This window comes from Hyperolius riggenbachi, chromosome 8 (assembly GCF_040937935.1).
Source record: "Hyperolius riggenbachi isolate aHypRig1 chromosome 8, aHypRig1.pri, whole genome shotgun sequence".
NCBI lineage: Eukaryota > Metazoa > Chordata > Amphibia > Anura > Hyperoliidae > Hyperolius > Hyperolius riggenbachi.
This window is the reverse complement of record NC_090653.1, coordinates 195509335-195527674: the sequence shown is the minus strand read 5'-3', so window position 1 is coordinate 195527674 and position 18340 is coordinate 195509335. Positions and strand designations below refer to the sequence as shown.

The window sequence follows — 18340 nt, the reverse complement described above, 5'->3', positions numbered from 1 at the left end:
CTGTATACCTGTTCTGTTCAGTGAACCCGCCACTGCATACCTGTTCAGTGAACCCGCCACTGCATACCTGTTGTGTTCAGTCAACCCGCCACTGTATACCTGTTCTGTTCAGTGAACCCGCCACTGTATACCTGTTCAGTGAACCCGCCACTGCATACCTGTTGTGTTCAGTGAACCCGCCACTATATACCTGTACTGTTCAGTAAACCCGCCACTGCATACCTGTTCAGTGAACCCGCCACTGCATACCTGTTGTGTTCAGTGAACCCGCCACTGCATACCTGTTGTGTTCAGTGAACCCGCCACTGCATACCTGTTCTGTTCAGTGGACCCGCCACTGTATACCTGTTTAGTGAACCCGCCACTGCATACCTGTTGTGTTCAGTGAACCTGCCACTGCATACCTGTTCTGTGAACCCGCCACTGTATACCTGTTCTGTTCAGTGAACCCGCCACTGTATACCTGTTCAGTGAACCCGCCACTGCATACCTGTTGTGTTCAGTGAACCCGCCACTGTATACCTGTTGTGTCCAGTGAACCCGCCACTGCATACCTGTTGTGTTCAGTGAACCCACCGCATCAGTGCATTCAATGTGATTTCTGCCCTTAAAACGCTGCTTTGCGTCAAATCCAGATTTTTCCCCGGGACTTTTGGCATGTATCCCACTCCGCCATGCCCCCCTCCAGGTGTTAGGGCCTGTACACACTGCTGCGCTTGCGTTGCGTTTTTAAAAACGCATGTGTTTTTAAAAACGCAAGGTCTTTTGAAAAAGAATGAAAATCGTGATGACTTGTACACAATGGTGCGATGCGTTTTTAGAAAAACGCAATCGCAGTGCCTGCTGCGCTTTTTTAAGCGCAGCGCATGAAAAACTCATTAAAAACGCATGCGCTTGCGTTTTTGCCTGCGTTTTTCAGAAGTCAGTATCCCAGAAGACTCTGCAATCTCCTGATTCCTGTTGAAATGTAAACTAGAAAAAAAACAAAGGATTCTTTAGCCAATCAGCAATTACAAGAAAAACGCAAACGCACAAAAAACGCAGGCAAAAGCGCATGCGTTTTTAAAACTACAGGCACTTTAAAAACGCATGCGCTTTGCTTGCGTTTTTCAGTGTGTACAGGCCCTTAGACCCCTTGAAACATCTTTTCCATCAGTTTTGTGGCCAGCATAATTATTTTTTTTTTCAAAGTTCGCATCCCCATTGAAGTCTATTGCGGTTTGCGAACTTTAACGCGAACCGAACGTTACGCGAAAGTTCGCGAACCCGGTTCGCGAACCTAAAATCGGAGGTTCGGCCCATCTCTAGCTGGGGGGAGGAGGGGGAGACCTTCAATGACATTGGTGAGGACGAGGAACGGGAGATGGCTACCTCAGCATCCAACCTTGTCCAAATGGGGTCTTTCATGCTGTCCTGCCTGCTAAAGGAGAAGGACCTGTACTGGGTGGCAACGCTACTAGTCCCTCAGTATAAGCACAAAGTGGTGGAAATGTTACCAACAAGTCAGAAAGCATGCAGCATTTGCAAAATAGTCTGCGAACTATGCTGCACAATGCGTTTAAGGGTGATTCCACAGCATGACGAGAATATAACGGGGGGGGGCGGGGGACAGGTGCCAGTAATCCTCTTCCCATGGCCACACTGGCAAGGACAAGACAGACAGGTAGCAGACTACCTGGTGTTAACTGCTGATATTGACACTCTGAGCACTCTGAGGAGCGATGAACCCCTGGACTACAGGGTGTGCAGACTTGACCTGTGGCCAGAGCTGTCACAATTTGCCATCAAGCTTTTGGCTTGCCTCGCCTCATGCGTCCTATCAGAAAGCATCTTCAGCACAGCAGGAGGAATTGTCACACTGACAAGAGAAGTCACCTAGGTCACCAAAGTGTTGATTACCTGTGCTTTATTAAGATGAATGAGGCATGGATCCTGGAGGGCAGGGGCGCCGCGAGGCACCAAGCAGACCACGCGGCCGCTTGGGGCCTCAAGGTCTTAGGGGCCTCGGCGGCTCCGTGACGTCGGCGTGACATCACTGTTTTCACGCAGCCCCGCGGGGCTGGCAGAGCAGAGCAGGGCTACGGGAAGATGGCCGCCGCCGAAGCCCTGCTCTGGAGACTATTTATGCCTCCAGTACAGGGCTTCGGGTGGCCATCTTCCCGTAGCCCTGCATTCAATCAGCGCGGGAGATTAGAGGAGGGAGGGAGCTCCGTGGGAACTGCGCGCCTGAGGAGCCGGCCAGGAGAGGAGACGGGGAGAGAAGACTTCTGCCAGTGCCAGCCTGCCAGGTGAGTAAATTCTTTTCTTTTTGCAGCTCTAATTGCGTTTATCTGCTGAAAATGTGCCCTAATTGCGTTTATCTGCTGAAAATGTGCCCTAATTGTGTTTGATATCTGCTGAAAATGTGCCCTAATTGCGTTTGATTTCTGCTGAACTGTGTCCTAATTGCGTTTGATTTCTGCTGAAAATGTGCCCTAATTGTGTTTGATATCTGCTGAAAATGTGCCCTAATTGCGTTTGATTTCTGCTGAAAATGTGCCCTAATTGCGTTTGATTTCTGCTGAAAATGTGCCCTAATTGCGTTTGATTTCTGCTGAAATGTGGCCCAAATTGCGTTTCATTTCTGCTGAAAATGTGCCCAAATTGCGTTTGATTTCTGCTGAAATGTGGCCCAAATTGCGTTTGATTTCTGCTGAAAATGTGCCCAAATTGCGTTTGATTTCTGCTGAAATGTGGCCCAAATTGCGTTTGATTTCTGCTGAAAATGTGCCCTAATTGCGTTTAATTTCTGCTGAAAATGTGCCCAAATTGCGTTTGATTTCTGCTGAAATGTGGCCCAAATTGCGTTTGATTTCTGCTGAAATGTGGCCCAAATTCTGTTTGTTTTCTGCTGAAATGTTGCACAAATTGCGTTTGTTTTCTGCTGAAATGTTGCACAAATTGCGTTTTTATTTTCTGGTGTCTGGGGTAACTGTTGCTGCATTTATTATTTAATGGTCATAGTTGGCTATATTTGCTGTGCTACGGTTAAGTTCCGCCCATACAATGTCATGGCCAAATCCATCTTTCGGCGCGGCGTGCTGCGCGCACCTCAATCACCCCCACATCCATTTTTCCCCGCAAACAGCCCCACCCCAATCCGCCCGCCAGCTTCACCCACATGTCATGACCACGCCCACTTATGCGGGATAGCCACACCCATTTTTCGCCAGGGCCACTTCCTACAGTCCGCTTGGGGCCACAAAAACCTTAGCTGCACCCCTGCTGGAGGGTTTCTGCACGCAGGAAGACTTGTGACTCAGTCCCCACACAGCTGTCTTTCCTCTCTGCACCATGCATGATTACCCACACAGCTGTCCTTCTCCCGCCACTGGGGATGATCGAAAATGTCAATTTCTGATTCCGCAGTAATTCCGATTTCCGCCAATGCCGATTTCACAGATTTCCGATCGGTTTCCAATTTCCGAGTTCAGATTTCCGAGTAGTGTTTTTTAGGTAATTTTTTGCATTCTCTGATTGGCCAAATACTTCTGAGTTGACTCTGCATTCTCTGATTGGTCCTAAAATTACCGAATTGGGCTAAAATTACCGAATTGCAGTACTGCAGATTTCCGAGTTCTATTTTCTGATTTCCGAGTTCCGATTGGAAATTCGGATTTCTGATCAGAACTCGGAAATTTCAATTCCGCGAAATCCAGGTGAGCATCCCTATCCGCCACCACCAACTAGGGTCCAAACCGTAATTTTTTTTTTACATTTTATATAGGTAAATCCTAAATTTTTTAGGCCTTTGCCACAGCAGTGGCTGCAACAAAACCCAATTTTTCAGGCATGTACATGACATTTTTTTCTGGCCTCTGGTGCTACACAGTGGCTGCAACAACAACAAAAACATGTCAATTCCCCTTTGTGATTGTTACCTTGTCGGGGTAAAGGGGCTTGGGGATCTCAATGAAGCAATGACCTATATTAGTGTGTTGACACACTCAAGACGATAAGGTTGTCGCTTCATTGTGGACTGACTAAATTTGATCTGTTGGATACGTTTTGTCAAAACCAATTTTTATGGTCACCTCAGGTGACTGATAAAGCCTACTAGGCCAACACTGGGTCCGCACTGCAGAATCAGTGTTTTTTTGGTCACGTTACTGTCATTGAACTACCTCAGTCTGACCATAGGGCTGGAAAACTGCCATCGCCTGCACTCCTGCGAACTTGCGAACAAGCACAGCAACCACTACACACTACTAAACAAAGATTGCCGCAGAGAGGACTAACATTCTGAGAGGACTAGTCAAACTAATCAAAACAATGATTGGCCCACCTGAGGCTATCACTAATGCTCTTTGCAGTTGTTTGTGGTGCGGTAAACACAGAGTTTGGTCTGTCAGAGTGAACCAGGCAGCCGGGCCCAACCCTTACACTACCTGATCGACATGTACACACACCGGATATTTTAAAGCAGCACTGTATTCCAAAAATATAGGAATGTAATGTGATTTCTGCCCTTTAGAGATTAAAACACGGCTTTGCGTCAACTGCGTAATTTTTTTTTCGGACTTTTACCATGGACCCCCCTCTGGCATGCCACCGCCCAGGTGTTAAGGCACTTGAAACAACTTTTCCATCACTTTTGTGGCCAGAAACAGTCCATATAGGTTTTAGAATTTGCCTGCCCATTGAAGTATATGGCGGTTTGCCGGTTCACGAATGTCATGTTTGCAACATCTCTAGTTCCCAACATTCCCTTATATTACATTTCCTTTACTTTTTTCCTGGAAATATAGGGAACATACTAAGATGAATCACTGTAGATTGTACACAGAAAATGCATATGCCAATGTGTCAGCCACATGTGCTCATCCCATACAGTGGCTTGCAAAAGTATTGGGCCCCCTTGAAGTTTTCCACATTTTGTCACATTACTGCCACAAACATGAATCAATTTTACTGGAATTTCACGTGAAAGACCAATACAAAGTGGTGTACACGTGAGAAGTGGAATGAAAATCATACATGATTCCAAGCATTTTTTACAAATCAATAACTGCAAAGTGGATTGTGCATAATTATTCGGCCCCCTTTGGTCGGAGTGCAGTCAGTTGCCCATAGACATTGCCTGATGAGTGCTAATGACTAAATAGAGTGCACCTGTGTGTAATCTAATGTCAGTACAAATACAGCTGCTCTGTGACGGCCTCAGAAGTTGTCTAAGAGAATCTTGGTAGCAACAACACCATGAAGTCCAAAGAACACACCAGACAGGTCAGGGATAAAGTTATTGAGAAATTTAAAGCAGGCTTAGGCTACAAAAAGATTTCCAAAGCCTTGAACATCCCACGGAGCACTGTTCAACAAGGGATCATTCAGAAATGGAAGGAGTATGGCACAACTGTAAACCTACCAAGACAAGGCTGTGTACTTAAACTCACAGGCCGAACAAGGAGAGCGCTGATCAGAAATGCAGTCAAGAGGCCTATGGTGACTCTGGACGAGCTGCAGAGATCTACAACTCAGGTGGGGGAATCTGTCCATAGGACAACTATTAGTCGTGCACTGCACAAAGTTGGCTCCTAGGGAAGAGTGACAAGAAGAAAGCCATTGTTAACAGAAAAGCATAAGAAGTCCCGTTTGCAGTTTGCCACAAGCCATGTGGGGGACACAGCAAACATGTGGAAGAAGGTGCTCTGGTCAGATGAGACCAAAATGTAACTTTTTGGCCAAAATGCAAAACGCTATGTGTGGCAAAAAACTAACATTGCACATCACTCAGAACACACCATCCCGACTGTCAAATATGGTGGTGGCAGCATCATGCTCTGGGGTTGCTTCTCTTCAGCAGGAACAGGGAAGCTGGTCAAAGTTGATAGGAAGATGGATGGAGCCAAATACAGGGCAATCTTGGAAGAAAACCTCTTGGAGTCTGCAAAAGACTTGAGATGGGGGCGGAGGTTCACCTTCCAGCAGGACAACAACCCTAAACATAAAGCCAGGGCAACAATGGAATGGTTTAAAACAAAACATATCCATGTGTTAGAATGGCCCAGTCAAAGTCCAGATCTAAATCCAATTGAGAATCTGTGGCAAGATTTGAAAACTGCTGTTCACAAACGCTGTCCATCTAATCTGACTGAGCTGGAGCTCTTTTGCACAGAAGAATGGGCAAGGATTTCAGTCTCTAGATGTGCAAAGCTGGTAGAGACATACCGTAAAAGACTGGCAGCTGTAATTGCAGCAAAAGGTGGTTCTACAAAGTATTGACTCAGGGGGCTGAATTATTACGCACACCCCACTTTGCAGTTATTGATTTGTAAAAAATGCTTGGAATAATGAATGATGTTCGTTCCACTTCTCACGTGTACACCACTTTGTATTGGTCTTTCACGTGGAATTCCAATAAATTTGATTCATGTTTGTGGCAGTAATGTAACAAAATGTGGAAAACTTCAAGGGGGCTGAATACTTTTGCAAGCCACTGTATTACATACTGACACACCTTGCAGAAATCAGCAGTCCTCAACCCATACACAGCTGCTATACATGCCAACAATACACGTACCCAACACTCCTCTTACCACAAACAGTGTAAATACAAGACTTCATAGCAGAGAATAATCTAATTTCTCAGCATTGAGTCAGGTTTACTAAGGACAAGTTTTGTTTGAGTAACATGCTCAGCCTTTATGAGGTTGTAAAAGCTAATGTGGATATTGGAAATGTTGTATACATGGGATATACATGGACTTTGCAAAGGCCTTCAATACTGTTCCCAGCAAAAGTCTGGTGCAGAAGGTGAAGTTGCAAGGACTGCAGAAGAACCTGTGTACTTGGATAAGGTACTGGCTAATGTAGAGAAAGCAAAGAGTTGTAGTCAATGCCAGGGGCGTTGCTAGGATCATAAGAGACCTGGGGAACTTTTGGTCACTACAGTCAAAAAATGGGTGTGGCTATGCACTGGAATGTGGGTGTTGTCATGGGTGGAGCCAAATTTACGTGAATTTAACAGAGGTCTAAGTAGGCCTGCCCAGCATGAAGCTCCCCTTTCCATTAATATAAAAACAAATGCATGTTGGGTGTTGTGTGGTGCTATGCTGGGTGCTGTAGTGACATACTGGGTACTGTGGTTCTTCTAGGAGGAATACTGGGTGCTGTGGTGCCTCTATGGGGCATGCAGGGTGTTGTGGTGACATGCTGAAAGCTGTGACATGCTGAAAGCTGTGAAGCCATTCATTGTCCTCACTGTTGCCCCTCCCAAACCCCCCTTCCTTCCCAGCAGAGTAGCATAACGGGAGGAACTACTCATCTTCTCCAACCGCTCTCCGAGACATCCTCTGTAGCTGGTGATTCCTTCCCTAGCATGTGAGAATCAGACCCTAGGAAATCTAGCTTCTGATTCCTTTTCAGACAGAGAAGCCCAAAAGAGAAGATGTCTGCAGAATCTGGAGACCAAGCAGCCAGAGATAAGTACTGCTGCCTGACTCTGCCTCGGGGACATCCAGGGCACCCCAGAATAGATCCGGGGCACGTGCCACTGATCTCTTTGGGGCTAGCAATGTCCCTGGTCAATGCATCATATTCAAAATTGATGATTCTAAAAGAAAACAAAAGGAGTTTTTGCTCTGCACAGTAAGAATTAAAATATGGAATATCTTACCACAGAAAGTAGTTATGGCTGGCTAATTCTATATCTGTGTTTAAAGGGGACATGGATGCTTTCCTTGTATTTAAGGATATCTATCACTATATTTACAATACTAGACATTTCATGGTGGTGTCGATCCAGAGATTTTATTTGATTGCCAACCGTTGGGAAGGAACATTTTCCATTTTAGCGCTAACAAGTCGAAACCTTGCAATTGTTTTCTTTCTTCTTCTGGATCAACTGGGTTATATATAATATATAACTACACCCCTTAATGCTCGGGTTGGATACCATCTGGGCCAGGTTGTTCACACATTCCTATGTTAGGCAATTCATTCTAAATGTAGACTGCAGCGGCCCAGAGATGTATTATGAGACAAATGGCATTAGCTTGGTAAGGAAAGAAGCAAAGCATGCACTTAAAATGTAAGCTTTAGCTTTGTCTTCACAATTAAAGCAGAACTGAAGATAAGAAAAAAGTAAACAGTTTCATCCTGCGCCAGTCCTCCATGATCCTCCGTTCTCTGCCACCAGCAGGTTTCTACTGGCAACTACGCCTGCGCGCCCTGGGCTATGCCTAGGTTTCTTCACATTCCAGCCCGCAATAGCGTCCTGCTCTATTAGCGCATGACACTATTGCGGGCTGGAACGTGAAGAAAGCTACACGTAGCCCAGGGCATGCAGGCGCTGTTTCCGTCGAGACGGAACCGAAACTAGCTGTCGGCGGGAGAATGGAGGATCATGTAGGACCGACGTGGGACAGGACGGCTGCTGCGGGCTTGAGGAAACTGTTGCTTTTTTCTTATCTTTAGTTCCGCTTTAAGTTCCCTAACTGATTTTGTAAGAGTCATGAATTCTCTGATTTCTTCCTTTTCGAATGTATGTATTTCCAAAACTTTTGGGGGATTTAACTTTGTTTACTTATTTTTCAGCTTCCTGTTTTGCTAGTCTGATAAGATTTTTTACATTGTTAGTTACATTCCTTATATTTCTGTAATTAATATGCAGTTTCCTCCGGCTTTGGGGATCCCCATTCACACTTAATTATGTCCAAAATGGTGTTATTTACCCATAATGACCTTGTAGACTTTGCAATATCATTACTGAATGTGTACAAATTAAAATATCAATTGAGCATGTTTAAAAACCATTAACTGAAGTATAGGTAATGCAAAAGCTAGAGGAACATGCAGGAATTAAAAGTATCAGGGCCCGATACATGCCCTCTTCCCAGGAAGTGGATCACATAAACTGACATAGATAGGTAACAAGGGTGCTTGTACATTGCTATAAGGATCTTAAAGGAATACTGTAGGGGGGAAAAGAGTTGAACTTACCTGGGGCTTCTAACAGTCCCTCATAGATGGCCTGTGCCCTTGCAGCCACTCACCCATGCTCAGGTGCCTGCCGCTGGTTCACTTCCGGAATTTCCGACTTTAAAGTTGAAAAACCACTGCACCTGCGTGGCCGCATCCTCGCTCCCGCTGACATCACTGGGAGGAGCATCGGTGAGTGGCTGCATGGGCACAGGATGTCTACGGGGGACCGTTAGAAGCCCCAGGTAAGTTCAACTCTTTTTCCCCCAACCCCCCTACAGTACTCCTTTAAGGCTAAATTCACAGTGGTCAGTTGCATAATGTACATGCTAAAAAGTGTATGAACTGCAATTGAGACTGGACATAGACTTTAATTCCAAGCCTGCATGCAGGGAGCTAGAATAACATGATCAGTTGCAACGCAGTACTGTGAACAGGCGCATTAAATTGTATGGGCAGTGAATTGACGTGCATTGTGACACAGAGGCCCTTTTCACACTTGGGACAATTTCATTGCGTTGCAATACCGCACAGTAACGCTCGGCAATGAAAGTCTATGAGGCCTTTCATACTGTACTGGTGCGATGCACCAGAAGTACCCTTTTTTCCACACGGCCGATGCTAGTGCATCCGCGCTTTGGCAGCCAGCTTGCACAGCGATGTAGGATGGACTGGAAGTCATGTAAGTCTATGGTGACACAGCTTTTTTTAAAAAATTGTTTTTGCGTTGGCTTTATAGCACATGCGCGGAAGTGTATTTTTGAATACACTTCTGTGCACTTCATATTTCGCACTAGAGAGCCTCACTTTCTGTTTGGCTGTCATCCAGAAGGGGGATTGCCATGCAGTAATCCCTGAAGGCTGTTTTTAGCGTTGCGGTGTGGTCATCCGATCGTTTCACACCACCAATGCCGGTTTTCAGTGTAAAACCATCCTGAATCGGCATACTTTCATTTTAATATTGTATTAAATTGCAAATGCATTGTGATACTACTTGTTCACAAAATGCTACCTCATTTCTAGAAAGAAACTTTGTTTAACACCATCCAAATTGAAAAAAATGCAACTGAACTAAATATTTTTTCATTTAACAATAACGGTCAAACCGGAAAACCGGAAAATTGCAGTTGATGCAGTTATTCTAATTGTCTTTAATCAATATGCTGTTTTTCTTCTTGTAGTGATGAGGATCAGTACATTCTCCGTCATTCCAGCCCTATCACAGATCGTGATCCAAGTACAGGAACCATGAATCTAGAAGAAGAACAGGGAGAGCTGGAGAAAATCATCGCTCATCTGGAGTATGAAAACAGGTATCAACACACTTTGCCTTATGTTTAAAGGGGCACTACAGCGAAAAACTGTAAAATTTTAAATATGTGCAAACATATACAAATAAGAAGTACGTTTTTTTCCAGAGTAAAATGAGCCATCAATTACTTTTCTCCTATGTTGCTGTCACTTACAGTAGGTAGTAGAAATCTGACAGAAGTGACAGGTTTTGGACTAGTCCATCTCTTAATAGGGGATTCTCAGGGATATATTTATTTTCAAAAGCACTTAGTGAATGGCAGTTGCTCTGTTCAACTGCCAAAAAACTGTGTAGGGAGAAGGGAAGCTGGCCAGCATCATTGTTTAAATCCTTTTTCAGGAATATCTTTATAAAGAATAAAAGCCTTGCTGAGAATCCCCTATGAAGAGATGGACTAGTCCAAAACCTGTCACTTCTGTCAGATTTCTACTACCTACTGTAAGTGACAGCATTATAGGAGAAAAGTATTGTATGGCTCATTTTACTCTGGAAAAAATGTACTTCTTATTTGTATATGTTTGCACATATTTAAAATTTTACAGTTTTTTCGCTGTAGTGCCCCTTTAAATTCAAAATAACTGCTAACAGGGCTTTGCTAGTATCCTAAAAGATCTGGGGCACTTTTGGGCAGCAAAGAGAAAGGTATAAACAGGGCCGGATTTACAGCTCAGGAGCCTATAGGCACATAATGTCTGGCGCCCTAAACTCCGCCCCTTAATAAAGGCCACACCCTTCAAACCACATTACATAAAACCACACAAGGTAATGTAGATATTACCAAAGACAAGTAGAGAATACCAGCAATGCAGATATCACCAATGGAATGTAGGGTTGTAATGAATAGCGGAGATGCCGCCGCATGGGCAAGCGGCATGGCGGCTATCTCCGCGTCTTAGCCAGCGGCTGCTGCCACGCAGTGGCGTGCTATTGCTTTGCCTGGTCCTTCTAGTGCACACAGATGGACAGTTAAGCGCGCGCGCGCCTGGCAACAGGACCTTTATGCTGCTAGAAGGGGAGTCAGCTGATCAGACCGATCAGCTGACTCCAGCTATGCTCTGGATTGGCTGAGTGACTGGGGCGGCGCTGTGGAGCGCTTTTAGTATATATAGGACTTGTCTGTCACTTGCAAGTTGTCTGCTGTTGCAAACAGTTACGTGTTAGCGCTCAGACCTGAGTCAGATCCCACAGTGTGTTAGAACCAGCCGGAGATGGGAATTCACACTGAGTCAGATTCCATTGATAGCTTAAAGTACTATTGCTTGCTACTGTTTGTGTTAGACTAGTTCCCGGGTGTTGAGACCAAGGACCTCGCACCTAAGACTAGGAGATTACTACATTGCTACTGTTTATGTGTTAGACTAGTTCCCCCGGTGTTGAGACCAAGGACCTCACACCTAAGACTAGGAGATTACTACATTGCTACTGTTTATGTGTTAGTCTAGTTCCCGGGTGTTGAGACCAAGGACCTCACACCTAAGACTAGGAGATCACTACATTGTCACTGCCTAAGTGCCTATCTGTTAGACTAGTTCCCAGGTGTTGAGACTAAGGACCCCACACCTAAGTCTAGGACTGTGACACATTATTTGTTACCTGTTATGACCTTTGGCTTTCCTGACTACCCTCCTGTCCTCTGATTCGGTACTTCCGCCCATCTGATTATCTGTTGCCAACATTGCCTGTACCTGGATACCGAATCAGTCTTCCACTTCTGTACTTTGTCTGTCCATGTGTTGCTGACCTGGCTTGTCTGACCTTTCTGGCTGTCAGTTAGCTCTTGGGTGAGCAGCCTTACTGTACACCTGTGACACCTGCTCTTCAGGTGGTTGCTAGCTGCTATATCAGGCCTATGGTCACCAGCTCCTCTGGAGGCCATCGAGCAGCATAGTCAGTGGATCTCTACCTCTCTAGGTCCACTGACTGCAGTACAGTCTGATTCCCTGCCTCTCAGGGAATCCTTGGCTGCAGTACAGTCTAATTTCTTGCTCATCAAGGAATCTCTAGCTGCAGACCAATCCTCATCATATCTCTCCAATCAGTGGTCCCTGCCCACCAGGTATCCACTGGCTGCAGTATAGTCCGATTCCCTGCCTCTCAGGGAATCCTTGGCTGCAGTAGTGTCTGTATCTCTCGCCTCTCGGGAGATAACCTCTCCGATTACTGTTGCAAAAAACACTATACCACATTGGGTGTCCTGTGTCTAGCTATACTAGTGTTATTGGTGATTCTGCAGATCACCACATAATCAGGTATAGCATCTGTATTATTGGTGATACTGCAGATCACCAATAATCAGAAAAATCTGTGTTGCTGACACCAATCGTTACAGAACAGCAGACCAAACAATATGGACGCACTACACAGCCGAGTTGACAGTTTAGCCACTTCGGTGGATAATCTCATCAAGGTGCTTGATGGTCAACAGACTCAAATCACCGCTTTGTCTGGGTCAATTCAGGTCCTCCAAACGGCTGTGAATGCAGTGCGATCCCCTCCAGTTACAGACCTTCGCATGTCTGTACCTGAAAAGTTTTCTGGACATAGATCTGACTTTCAGAATTTCAGAAATCGAGTGCTATCATATTTCGAGTTGAGGCCTACCCTCTCGGGAACTGAGTCTCAGAGAGTTACGTTTATAAAGACCCTTTTGTCAGGGGATTCACAGACATGGGCATATAGTCTTCATGCAGAGCATGAGGCCCTGAGATCAGTTCAGGAATTTTTTAAAGCTATGGCCATTATATATGATGATCCGGATATTGCTTCCACCGCTGAACGGAAGCTAAAGACCCTACGCCAGGGTCGAGATCCAATAGAAGTTTATGCTGCAGAGTTCAGAAAATGGGCTGTATCAGCTAGATGGGGAACATATGCACTGTTAGACTGTTTTTTGTCAGGTTTATCTGATGCAGTTTCCGAATTGATTTTGGGACATCCTGAGCCTAAGTCCATTGACGAGGCAATAGCTTTAGCGGTACGGGTAGACCGCCGTTTACGCTATCAAAAACAGTCCCGGGGTAGAAATGCTGTAAGATATGTCTCCTACGCCTCCTCCCCCCCCCTTGTCACCCCCGCCAGAGCCGATGCAAATCGGACACTCTAGATTGACGCAGGTGGAAAAAACTCTGTTTATACTGTGCTGAGGAGGGTCACAGGGTTCAGAATTGTCCTAAGAAGTTGGGAAACGCTGCTGCCTAGGTGTAGTCAGAGGTAATACCCTAGGCGAGCAGTCTCTACCTCTAAACAATAATCGTCTACTCCTTCCCTGCTCCATCACGTGGGAAGGTCAGACTGTCCCCACCGAAGCCTTTGTAGACTCCGGCTCTGCAGCCAATTTCATAGATCATGACTTTGGTAAAAAATTGGGAATTCCCTTACTTCCATTAGACCGACAGATTCTGGTTACTGCGGTCGACGACTCTCCATTACAGAGTAGACAACCTCTTTCTCAGACCCCACTGTTGGTTTGTAATGTAGGGGTGTTACATAAAGAGACTTTACAGTTTCTGGTTCTGCAGATGGCAACCTCTACCATTATTCTTGGTATGCCTTGGTTACAACTTCACTCTCCTCAGATTGACTGGGCTTCAGGTCAGCTAAAGAGCTGGTCGGCCCATTGTCATCATCATTGTTTAGAGAAAGTTGCTGTTTGCACTACCAAGATTCAGGTTAAAGGGGTGCCAGTACAGTATGCAGATTTCGCTGATGTGTTCTGTCCCAAGTCTGCAGATAAACTTCTGCCTCACCGTAGCTTTGATTGTCCAATCGATTTAAGATCTGGTTGTATGCCTCCTAGGGGTCACCTTTATAATCTGTCAGGACCTGAGACGGTGGCAATGCAGGATTACATCAAAGAGAATTTGTCCAAAGGCTTCATCCGCCCTTCTCCCTCACCAGCTGGGGCAGGATTCTTTTTCGTACAGAAAAAGGATGGAGGCCTCCGACCCTGCATTGACTACCGAGGTTAAAATAAGATTACAGTAAAAAATCGTTACCCTTTGCCTTTAAGTGACGATTTATTTGCTCAGGTGACCAATGCCAGTATTTTTTCCAAACTGGATTTACGAGGTGCATACAACCTAGTACGGATTAGAGATGGTGACGAATGAAAGACGGCGTTCAATACGCCCGACGGGCACTACGAGTATCTGGTTATGCACTTCGGGTTGTGTAACGCCCCTGCCGTCTTCCAGGAGTTGATCAATGAGGTTTTCAGGGAGGTACTGGGGAAATTCGTGCTAGTGTATCTAGACGACATACTGATTTTTTTCTCCTAATCTGACAGAACATCGTAAACATGTCAAGTTCGTTCTGAAGAAATTGAGACAGAATTCACTGTATGCCAAGTTAGAGAAGTGCCTCTTCGAGGTCACTTCCGTCCCTTTTCTGGGTTATATTATCTCTACATCCGGTCTCTCCATGGATCCAGAAAAAGTCTCAGCTGTTTTGGAGTGGCCCCAACCTGTGGGTCTGAAGGCACTCCAAAGATTTTTGGGCTTTGCCAATTACTACAGGAGATTCATCAAGGGTTTCTCCTCAGTAATGTCAACCCTCACCAGCCTTACCAAGAAAGGGGCTGACACGTACCACTGGTCAGCAGAAGCACATTCTGCCTTCTCCACATTGAAAAAACTGTTCTGTTCTGCTCCCATTTTGAGACATGTGGATGTCACCTTCCCCTTCATTGTAGAGATCGATGCCTCAGAGGTCGGGGTTGGGGCTGTACTGTCTCAACGCTCTGGTCTGCAGGGCAAACTTCACCCCTGTGCTTACTTTTCCCGTTGGTTTTCTCCCGCTGAGAAGAACTACGATATTGGCAATCGAGAGCTTTTGGCCATTAAATTAGCCTTCGAAGAATGGTGACATTGGCTAGAAGGGGCAGAGCATACTATCACAGTCTATACGGATCATAAAAACTTGGAGTACATAGAAGGGGCCAAAAGACTTAGTCCTCGACAGGCCTGTTGGTCCCTGTTCTTCTCAAGATTCAGATTTGTCATAACTTACACACCAGGGAGTAAGAACGTCAAAGCTGACGCCCTATCTAGGTGTTTTGAGCCCGAGACCGTGCAACCCTCAACTCCAGAAACCATTCTACCTCAGAAAGTAGTCTTGGCAGCTACCGAGACCTGGAAGGATTGGATGGCTACTTTGGGCCCTTATCAACAGGATGTTCCAGAAGGGAAGCCTGAGGGAGTCATGTTTGTACCACTGCCTTTCCGCCTACAACTCCGGCAATTGTTCCATTCCCATAAAAATGTGGGGCATCCTGGGGCTGCCAGAACTCAGGATTTGCTGGCCAGATGTGCTTGGTGGCCTACGCTAGCAACTGATTGTAAGGAGTTTGTAAGAGAGTGCTCCGTTTGATTAGCCGCACCCAGGCTATGCATATACATAGGTTAGGATTTAGTTAGTGTTAGGCCCCTCCCATGGAGGATTGACTTCTTCGCAGTGGGAGGGACGAGTACTTAATAGGTTGCATGCAAGCTGTTAATGGAAACCAACATCCTCCTCTAGTGGTAGACAGGTTATGTGTATGCTCGGTGTGTATTCAACCCCACAAGTGGGGCTTGCACTCTTTTGCAGGTAGGCACTAGTCTGTTTTTAAGTAGCGCTGCTCATTTCCTTGCTATGTACTAATGTAATTCGTTTTTGGTCAGCTGCTCCCACTTAACAGCCATGCTTTTGGTGTATATGCAGAGCTTCTGTTTGGGTTCAAGGTGCGTTTGTAGTTCCTGGGGGGGCTCAGCGCATCTCTGATGGAGGCCATTCGGAGGCGGCCTGGTGTTGCGCTGATCCACCTTGTGCGCAATTTTCAATTTCCGATTTTATTTGATTAGCCGCACCCAGGCTATGCATATACATAGGTTAGGATTTAGTTAGTGTTAGGCCCCTCCCATGGAGGATTGACTTCTTCGCAGTGGGAGGGACGAGTACTTAATAGGTTGCATGCAAGCTGTTAATGGAAACCAACATCCTCCTCTAGTGGTAGACAGGTTATGTGTATGCTCGGTGTGTATTCGACCCCACAAGTGGGGCTTGCACTCTTTTGCAGGTAGGCACTAGTCTGTTTTTAAGTAGCGCTGCTCATTTCCTTGCTATGTACTAATGTAATTCGTTTTTGGTCAGCTGCTCCCACTTAACAGCCATGCTTTTGGTGTATATGCAGAGCTTCTGTTTGGGTTCAAGGTGCATTTGTAGTTCCTGGGGGGGGCTCAGCGCATCTCTGATGGAGGCCATTCGGAGGCGGCCTGGTGTTGCGCTGATCCACCTTGTGCGCAATTTTCAATTTTCGATTTTATTTGATTAGCCGCACCCAGGCTATGCATATACATAGGTTAGGATTTAGCTAGTGTTAGGCCCCTCCCATGGAGGATTGACTTCTTCGCAGTGGGAGGGACGAGTACTTAATAGGTTGCATGCAAGCTGTTAATGGAAACCAACATCCTCCTCTAGTGGTAGACAGGTTATGTGTATGCTCGGTGTGTATTCGACCCCACAAGTGGGGCTTGCACTCTTTTGCAGGTAGGCACTAGTCTGTTTTTAAGTAGCGCAGCTCATTTCCTTGCTATGTACTAATGTAATTCGTTTTTGGTCAGCTGCTCCCACTTAACAGCCATGCTTTTGGTGTATATGCAGAGCTTCTGTTTGGGTTCAAGGTGCGTTTGTAGTTCCTGGGGGGGCTCAGCGCATCTCTGATGGAGGCCATTCGGAGGCGGCCTGGTGTTGCGCTGATCCACCTTGTGCGCAATTTTCAATTTTCGATTTTATTTGATTAGCCGCACCCAGGCTATGCATATACATAGGTTAGGATTTAGTTAGTGTTAGGCCCCTCCCATGGAGGATTGACTTCTTCGCAGTGGGAGGGACGAGTACTTAATAGGTTGCATGCAAGCTGTTAATGGAAACCAACATCCTCCTCTAGTGGTAGACAGGTTATGTGTATGCTCGGTGTGTATTCGACCCCACAAGTGGGGCTTGCACTCTTTTGCAGGTAGGCACTAGTCTGTTTTTAAGTAGCGCTGCTCATTTCCTTGCTATGTACTAATGTAATTCGTTTTTGGTCAGCTGCTCCCACTTAACAGCCATGCTTTTGGTGTATATGCAGAGCTTCTGTTTGGGTTCAAGGTGCGTTTGTAGTTCCTGGGGGGGCTCAGCGCATCTCTGATGGAGGCCATTCGGAGGCGGCCTGGTGTTGCGCTGATCCACCTTGTGCGCAATTTTCAATTTTCGATTTTATTTGATTAGCCGCACCCAGGCTATGCATATACATAGGTTAGGATTTAGTTAGTGTTAGGCCCCTCCCATGGAGGATTGACTTCTTCGCAGTGGGAGGGACGAGTACTTAATAGGTTGCATGCAAGCTGTTAATGGAAACCAACATCCTCCTCTAGTGGTAGACAGGTTATGTGTATGCTCGGTGTGTATTCGACCCCACAAGTGGGGCTTGCACTCTTTTGCAGGTAGGCACTAGTCTGTTTTTAAGTAGTGCTGCTCATTTCCTTGCTGTGTACTAATGTAATTCGTTTTTGGTCAGCTGCTCCCACTTAACAGCCATGCTTTTGGTGTATATGCAGAGCTTCTGTTTGGGTTCAAGGTGCGTTTGTAGTTCCTGGGGGGGCTCAGCGCATCTCTGATGAAGGCCATTCGGAGGCGGCCTGGTGTTGCGCTGATCCACCTTGTGCGCAATTTTCAATTTTCGATTTTATTTGATTAGCCGCACCCAGGCTATGCATATACATAGGTTAGGATTTAGTTAGTGTTAGGCCCCTCCCATGGAGGATTGACTTCTTCGCAGTGGGAGGGACGAGTACTTAATAGGTTGCATGCAAGCTGTTAATGGAAACCAACATCCTCCTCTAGTGGTAGACAGGTTATGTGTATGCTCGGTGTGTATTCGACCCCACAAGTGGGGCTTGCACTCTTTTGCAGGTAGGCACTAGTCTGTTTTTAAGTAGCGCTGCTCATTTCCTTGCTATGTACTAATGTAATTCGTTTTTGGTCAGCTGCTCCCACTTAACAGCCATGCTTTTGGTGTATATGCAGAGCTTCTGTTTGGGTTCAAGGTGC

General features: G+C 45.9%; 1 protein-coding gene across 3 annotated transcripts in view; it reads left to right on the top strand.

Annotated features, from left to right (window-relative positions):
• The window catches only part of DRP2 (dystrophin related protein 2), a 697048-nt gene that overhangs the window by 502538 nt on the left and 176170 nt on the right, over positions 1-18340 (top strand). For all 3 annotated transcript variants that reach the window (XM_068248074.1, XM_068248073.1, XM_068248072.1), the window contains one exon: positions 10140-10271. In XM_068248074.1, the coding sequence (XP_068104175.1) occupies positions 10140-10271 (132 nt within the window). The remainder of the gene's footprint in view (positions 1-10139; positions 10272-18340) is intronic.